General features: G+C 39.6%; 1 protein-coding gene across 1 annotated transcript in view; it reads right to left on the bottom strand.

Annotated features, from left to right (window-relative positions):
- Positions 1 to 8,452, bottom strand: part of LOC135471058 (thioredoxin reductase 3-like) — a 37,311-nt gene that overhangs the window by 3,796 nt on the left and 25,063 nt on the right. Inside the window, 8 exon segments of the mRNA XM_064750107.1 lie at positions 542 to 698; positions 957 to 1,045; positions 1,330 to 1,419; positions 1,719 to 1,886; positions 1,888 to 1,945; positions 2,219 to 2,334; positions 7,644 to 7,748; positions 7,928 to 7,965. Coding sequence (XP_064606177.1) covers positions 542 to 698; positions 957 to 1,045; positions 1,330 to 1,419; positions 1,719 to 1,886; positions 1,888 to 1,945; positions 2,219 to 2,334; positions 7,644 to 7,748; positions 7,928 to 7,965 — 821 coding nt within the window.

Here is an 8,452-nt window from a genome sequence, read left to right as displayed (position 1 = left end):
CAAACACGACAAATGGTACGACATGAGCATGAAAGATCACGCAAAGGCACGACCACACAAGAGGGCTGTCTTCCGATGTTGGAGCGATATCCTAGGGAGAAGCACGCGCTATTGCACATTCTTTACTCACAAGAAAATCACCGGTTTGTGAAATTTACGAGGAAGATTAGGGCCAGTTTACCAGAAAATATCTGTTGCATGGTTCTACATGGCAAAATACAAATGTATATCAAAATTGGTGCGTCGCCTGTAGACACCAGTTGATGATTTGATCGCATATTTACTCCCTTAGTCAAGTAGATTTTGTTGTGCTGAGCTAGGTTACACATTGCAAGATAACCTTTCTGCTTTCACGGGTAGCGTACGTTCAAACAGCTGAAACAAGGGGACTGCCCCTTTGCCAACCATAATTCTGCACGCCTCAACAGGTCTCCGACACAGCTTTGTCCGCGAGAGGTGGAGCGTTATTCAGTGTTTCAGAGCTTGATGCGAGCAGTAAACAATTGAATATACTGTACTTTAGCTGTACTGTAGGGCATACCGGTGTTTTCTCTCCATTGAAGAGGCGTCTGGCGAGGAGTCGACCCGCCTGAATGGCCACAGGTGTGAGTTCAAGCCTTCCGTCCAGCACATCACCAATGGCATACACATATGGAACACTAGTCTGCTCAAGGTCGTTTGCAATCACTTTCCCATTCCTGCAGGAAAGGTAAAGAAGGAGAGATCAAAGAATGCAACCTATGTTAACCAACACAACTTGCTCTTTTAATTTAGTTCCATTACTAGCAATCTTGTCTTCAATGGGCCTGATTAAGACTCGCGTTAACTTTACGCTCAGACAGCTCAATCAGTGAACAGGTAATTCCCATCATGCTTGGACAATGCTGTCCACACCTGCCCTAATTCCAAATACATTTAGGTGTGCATGTCGAAACAATAGATCTTTTCGTGTTCACTGAAAACTTACTTAGGGTTGAGTTTTAACTCCAATCTCCTCAAGTCCGATGCCTTTTGTACATGCATCTCTCCCCACGGCTATCATTATCTAAAAATAGAATGAGTCCTTAGGGTTTAACTAACAATTTTACAGTCAAATGACAACAAAGAGGCAGAATGAAAAAATATCAATAAATATCCCACTATGTATACGCTTAATATATACTTTAATAATACAATGTACATTGTACTTATATGCACCTTGTCTACTCAGTAGGTAATTAAATTTATTGTTAATCTTTGTTATAAAAGCAGTTTATTGATTATTAAAACATGTATCGATTTCAGCGTTTTGGAAATCTACTAAAAAACCATTTCATGAAATCTACATACCGTGTTATATTCATCTACAATTTCCTTCCCGTCTCCTGTCTTAGCAGTCACTCTATACTTTCCAGGCTGACCTTCTTCGATACGTTCAATCTACAAAAGACAGGCAAATGTACTGGGTTTTATAGTTCTAGTTCTTATTCTGACAAAGTCCATGCACATGCGGCAAGATACACTGTGACACTATCAGACCAAAGGCATCCAGAGTCTCCACCCCACCACCCATCACAAAAAACAAAAAAAAAAAAGAAAATAATTTTTAGCATATAATTTCAGTTTAATGTAACTTCACAAGTTGTGATCAACTTTAAGTCAGCTTATGATCTACCTTGACGCCTGGAGTTATATATACCTCTCTTCGATCACAAGGACAGATCGCTGCGAAAGCCTACCTTTGTGGGCACAGCCTCGCGGATAAACTTGACCTTGTGGTTGGCCATGTAGTCTCCTATAATCTCCGCCATTTGCTGGTCAAATCCTCGCAGTAGGATTGACCTCACCATGACAGTCACATCAAACCCCATCCCAGCCAGGAATCCAGAATTCTCCAGGGAGATATTAGGATGCTCCTACACATAACGTCTTTCCCGGGGCATATTGCAGGGAGAAAATGTCATCACTGAGGGTGGAAAAATACAATGGCTCTACGGTTACATTCACATCCAAAATTTTTGGTTATTCAATTTATCAGTTATCAGGATAACTACTTCAATATTAAACACACAAATATATATCTAATTGCAGGTCATAACACCTTCCCACCATGCAATATGACGACAATATTTCAAATGGAGTTAACTAGTTTCAAGATTTGACTGCACCTTACAAGACAAACATACTTCAGTATTCGAAGAAGCAATGTAGAAGACTACCTGTGAAGAACAAAGCCTACCTGGTGATGCCGTATTCTCGTGCTCCTGGTATGTCTGGATATCGTGGCCGCCCACCTGTGGCTATGATGAAATACCTAGCTGTCATTTCAGTCACCTTTCCTCGTTTGTTTGTGGCCTGTAAATCAATAAAGTACACCAGGTCACATGTAGATTTCCTGCTATCCAACGTTCACACATGTGTCGTTGAAAACAGCCTTAGGATTCGTGGTAGCTCGACTCCACACTTCAAGTTATTTGTTGCGAAAATTTTCAGGGAAACAAGATGTGTTAAAAGTGATTGCACTTTTAAGCGACCTCTGGATGCTGACAGTGAGTATGCCTTCAAGTTCTGAAATATTGTAAAGGCAAGCTAAAAAAAGTCTAACCTGAAACTGAAAGAATTATCTGTTGACCAAATTTAAGGCTAAAAAATTTATTTATTTGATTGATGTGTTTTACTCAAGAATATTTCAGTCATAGACGGCTGGCTAGCATTATGGTGGAAGGAACCTGGCAGAAACTTGGGAGCACCCACAACTATTTGCAGGTTGCTGGCAGACCTTCCCACATACGACTGGAGGAGGAAGCCAGCTTGAACTGTGCTTGAACTTACAGCAATTGCATTGGTGAGAGGCTCCTAGGTCATTGTCCCACACTACCGTGCTTAACTAAGGCTCGCAGACAAAAAAATACTGTAAAATCTCAAATGGAAGAAAAATGCTCTGTTCTCAAATTGAAATCACTGTTCTGTCAGTTGGCTCAAATCCAACGTGAAATCATTAAGATTCTTTCCTTTAGTGTAAAACACCATGACAGCCCCAGTTTAAATAGCAACTGAGTTATCAACCTCAATATGACCTTATATACATGTGTACAAAACATGAAATCAGTATCTCAGCAGTATGGCTTCTATTGCATTCATGTTGTTCAAACTTGTTTTTTTGGCACCTGCCATGAAAAACTAGAAATTTAATCAAAACAGCCCCATCTGAAATAGTTCACATCAATATGAACCTACAAATCAAAATGAAGTCATTACCAAAAAACAATCTGTCTGAGATTGGACCATTGATTCGAATGGATGGACAGACATCATGGTGACAATATCCTATCGACATACTGTAATAACACAATTATCACAAGGTGCTGTGACAAGTCACAAATTCAAGCGATGACAGATTATCCCATTGGCAAAAGTTATCTCTTACATGGTTATGTCCGGGAGTCAATTCATAAGGACTATGAGATCAGAAAAGCCAATAGTGTGTCAAAATGTTTGAGTAAATGCAAGCAGCTGTTTGGGTACTATAAATATTACATATTCTGATATTACCTATACACAATGGAGTTTTTCTTTCATAAAGCCTGTGCAGATATAACACATGCATGTTCGTTGTGCTTCACAAAGATAACACGCTGACACGTAAAAGCAAATGTCACCAACCACAAAAAAGTATGTCAGGATGTTTGGAAGAGAAAAAATTGATAACTGCTAATTAATTATTACTCGAGTGCACATAAATGATGCCCAGCATGATAAATGTTGACAGTTAAAACATGTAAACAAACTATTTTCTCCACTTTCTTGATTACACTATCCTGTCAATGCATGTATGCACTATCCTGGCAATGCATGTATGCACCTATCATGGCAATGCAAGTATGCATTATCCTGGCAATGCATGTATGCACTATCCTGGCAATGTATGTATGCACTATCCTGGCAATGTATGTATGCACTATCCTGGCAATGCATGTATGCACTATCATGGCTATGCAAGTATGCATTATCCTGGCAATGCATGTATGCACTATCCTGCAATGTATGTATGCACTATCCTGGCAATGTATGTATGCACTATCCTGGCAATGCATGTATGCACTATCTTAGGCAATACATGTATGACGCAGATTACTGGCCTGTATTTGTTCAGAGCAAAGGCAGCATTTCTAAACTTGACACCTCTGGTACTCTCTGCGATGTTGTTGTAATTTTTATTTTTAAAGTGAACATCAAGTCTGCCACTATATATACAAATGAGGTAGGACACAGTTATCACCGAAAAAAATGTAAAAAGATCTGTAACACTTTGAAAGCCGAGAAGATAAAGTTCAGCACTGGGATATGGCACTGACACACAATTCACTCTGAGCAGCCATGTTGTAGAAACCGCTATGAAACTTGGCCAATCACAAGCGCTGAAAGCGTCACATGTTAGTTGGCTGTTGAGTGAAAAAGTTCATAAGGCTCTTGATTGTTAGTTTGGTTTCTCATTGTGGATAGACAGATATCGATGCAATAAATTGGATTTTGCAGTTAGTTTAAGTGTTAAACTGATGCATTTTACGCGCGGACACTCGACTATTCTGGCTGGGACACTCATCCCTAAGCCTTTCACAAATCCTGGCTAGGGGTCTGCAGGGTGAGCTAGCAAGAAAACCGCTCGAGAGAGTTATTGCGTGAAGAAAAATATTGTTACTTTGCATTAATTTTCTTGGCAAAATCAGATTTTTTATGAAAATATCTTTCCAAAATCTAAATGAAAGAGTCTGTTATCAATCATAAAGTCCTACTATGATCCATGAATTCCCTGAAGTAGGTACAGTCAGCTAGGCCAAATGCTTACACCCATGCAGGACAAGGACAAATAGGGGCACTAAAATCCAACACTTTGTTTCCATGACCATCACCCTGACCAAGCACCAAACAAAAAGAAGCATCGGCCCTTTGAACAGACCTGATACTCCTTGACTGGGTATCACACTTTTTTGTTTGTATTTTCTCACTGTTACATCATTGAATACCGATGGTACGAGAGTTGTCCTAGGTCTGTGACGTCAGTCTAGATAGTTATAAGATGCCAAAATGGGGTCACCAAAGGAGTGGCTACGTACTGACGATTGTTTGCTATTTATTTTGTTGATACGCGATGTAAAATTTCAAAAATATTTTTAAAACATTCTGAAATACAGCTTTATTAATTAATTCAACTTTAGTGGCTGACTATATATTTACGCAGTTCTGCAGGTTCAGTCGGAGAGTATTTATTCACCCTTTTTCAGATCTTTTCCCACCTCCCTGCAGAACTGCAAGTGGATGGGTCACTGGCTAAGCCCCTTGTTGGCCGAGGTCAACACATCGATTTCCAATGTTATTGCTTATCATCTTTACTATTTCAACAATATTCCAATAGCTGCTATACTTACCTTAGCTTACATAAATGTATGTGTAGCACAATATAGTAATCAGTGTGCGGCATGTGATATGCATGTATTATAGTGGGAAGACCTCAGGCAACATCAACAGGCTTGATGAGGCCAACTGAGCATAAACCTAACAGTGTGTAAGCAGCACTTTATGCACGTTTTGGTAGGTCCATTTAACATGCATGAAAGCTCAAGAGTGCTTTTGGCATCAAGGTACATATAGATCATTTAATAGTGAACATGAGGTTACCATAGCAACCAAAGTTAACCTTATGACAGCTCGTCAGTGAAGACTGTCAAGCATATACTATAGAGATACTGTATAATGGGGCTACTACATGAAAAAATACACTGAATTCTTGGATCAAATTCATTGATATTAACAATTGAAATGCTGACTTTCACACGAGATAGAATGATGTGACAAACACACTGAGTTGAACAGATTCTCTGTACAACACGTGGTAACATGAAGGATGGGTAGGAACTAAAACAGGTGGGTGGTACCTATTGGAAACTGTGAAGTTAATAGAAATGGGCGGTCGTAAAGAAAGGCTGGTGGCGTTAAAGAAGGGGAGGAGCTAAATAAAGGAAGGGATGGAGCTAAAGAAATAAACGGTTGCAAGGGATTGGTGGAGCTAAAGCAAGGGACTGGTGGAGCTAAAGCAAGGGATTGGTGGAGCTAAAGCAAGGGATTGGTGGAGCTAAAGCAAGGGACTGGTGGAGATAAAGCAAGGGATTGGTGGAGCTAAAGCAAGGGATTGGTGGAGCTAAAGCAAGGAAATGGTGGCTCTGAAGAAAGGGAGGGGTGGGGCTAAAGAAAGGCAGGGGTGGGGCGAAAAAAAGGCTGGTAGTGTTAAAGGAATAAGGTGGTGTTTTTAAACGGAAGGGATGGAGCTGAAGAAAAGAAGGGTTTTAAAGAAAGGAAGGAGTGGAGCTAAAAGCAGGTTTATCACACCATTTTCTAGGCTACATGCCTGTCTCAGAGAGAGAATTAATAACTTTTTACAGTGTCTCTTTCAAAAAGCCTGCACAGATATAACGCATGTATGACATAACATATGTATGTTTTGTTGTTGCTGTACCTTTCACAGAGCAGTTAGAGTGAATGGATGTATAAGCTTAATGTGTAGGTCATAATAGATGGAGGCAATATTTCCTGTTAGCTTCAGGTAGTGCAACCTATCCTGGCCTGTGACAGGATTCAAATTTAACGGCAGCCACAACAGCCAATGCCGCCACTGCCCTATCACATGGCCGTAATGCCCCTAAAAATGGTGCCTAACCCACGGCCACTGTTTTGCCGCCGTAAAACAGGAATGGCCTACGTGCCCTTGACAATAAAAGGATCGATCTATTCATCACGTCTGTCTGATTTTGTGTTTTGTTCTCGCACCATTATCCTCTTACAGTAAGTTAATCTTTCCAATAATTTACGACAATGCCATACCGGCCTGGATTTGGAAACCCTGCCCTCTTAAGTTAAACTGCAAGTGTGTACACATGAAGGTTTCCAATACTACCTTCCCTTTGCGGGAGCAATGTATGAATCACGGCGTGGCTGCAGGACGAAGTGTAGTGCTCGTCTTTGAAAATGCTGTCAGATGAGAGACTAAAGCAAATTAAATCCAAAATGTTGAAAAAAGGAGCAGAAAAGAACACAACATTGGATGCTTTTATTTCGTATAACCAGGTAAATTATTTCCGTATCAAAATGTATATACTTTAATTTCATTTCAACAACTTGGTTATCGGCTTTAATTTGGTGACCTTGGAAATGACCAGTACAGTAAAATGGTGATAACGTCATTACACACAATCATCACATGTCAGGACAATGTGATTTTGTGTGAAACGAGGACAAAATGGTTGTCTTAACTTTCCACTACAAATAAAAATTAAGGCACTACCCCCTCCAAACCCCCCATGATTGCACATTTGGCCTGAATGCCCTGGTTATCACTGTGTATGCCTTCCACAATGACCTTGATGCCCTAACCATATAACACTTACCACAGGCCAAACTGTCCTTGCCCCTTTTCTTTTTTAAATTTGAAGCCTGCTATGAGCATTTACAGCCTTGATCAGTTGATTCACACTATTGTCGACCGCTTCAGTCATATACCATATACAAATACTTACTATTTCTCTGTCCTTACAACATACATTTTTTGGATTATATCTGTGAATTATTGGCATCGGTGTAATACACTGTGTTGCATCAAGAAAAATACTGACCTTAATTTTGTGCGGCCCAATAAACTCTCCATAGGAATTGTGATAGTCAACATTTTTGTCTCGCAGACTCACTCGGTAGCCCCAGTTCAAAGACCCAATATGATCCTACAAAAGACAACAATGGCACCAACCAATTATTACCTATGCTAACTTTCTTTACACAAATAAGTGTTTCCATGTGACCCTAACAAGGTAAGAGTCAAGATAAAGTTTTTAAAAAGCAGGTTTTGCATGTACATGACCACACAAAAACTAAATAAAATTACACAAAATGAAGGACTTACCTGAACTCCATTTCTTAAAGTGTCCCAATTGTGTTTCACTAGAAGACAATTAAAATGTAATTTAATTATTAACTTAAGCTCAACAAAACATGAGGAAGCTATCTTTACAGTTCTTATATCATTACAGAAGAAATGCGCAATAACAGATACAACTCGAATTGTATTTGTAGAGAATTTAGTTGAGGCATGCAGATTTGACAAAGCAGACTTACATTATCCACAAGATTAATGAACATTAAGCAAACCTCATGACCCACAAGCAGAGCTCATGATCCACAAACAGACCTGATGATCCACAAGCAGATCTCATGATCACTGATGTAACTTAAAATTTTAAGGTGCTTGCTCTCAAGGCAAGCTGACGATGAAAACTGCTCGCCTGCATTCATCTTCAGTGGCCATGCCATGACACAACCATATGTTTTACAATCTGTTGCAAACATTAATATTAAAATGGTATTGAATTAAAAACAACACATGTATCAATCCACATTTGTGCATTTTTATCTTACTAGTTACTGTAAT

The sequence above is a fragment of the Liolophura sinensis genome, chromosome 7 (genome assembly GCF_032854445.1).
Source record: "Liolophura sinensis isolate JHLJ2023 chromosome 7, CUHK_Ljap_v2, whole genome shotgun sequence".
In the NCBI taxonomy this organism is placed as follows: Eukaryota; Metazoa; Mollusca; class Polyplacophora; order Chitonida; family Chitonidae; genus Liolophura; species Liolophura sinensis.
The sequence above is the reverse complement of the archived record's forward strand: the minus strand, read 5'-3'. Positions and strand labels throughout refer to the sequence as shown.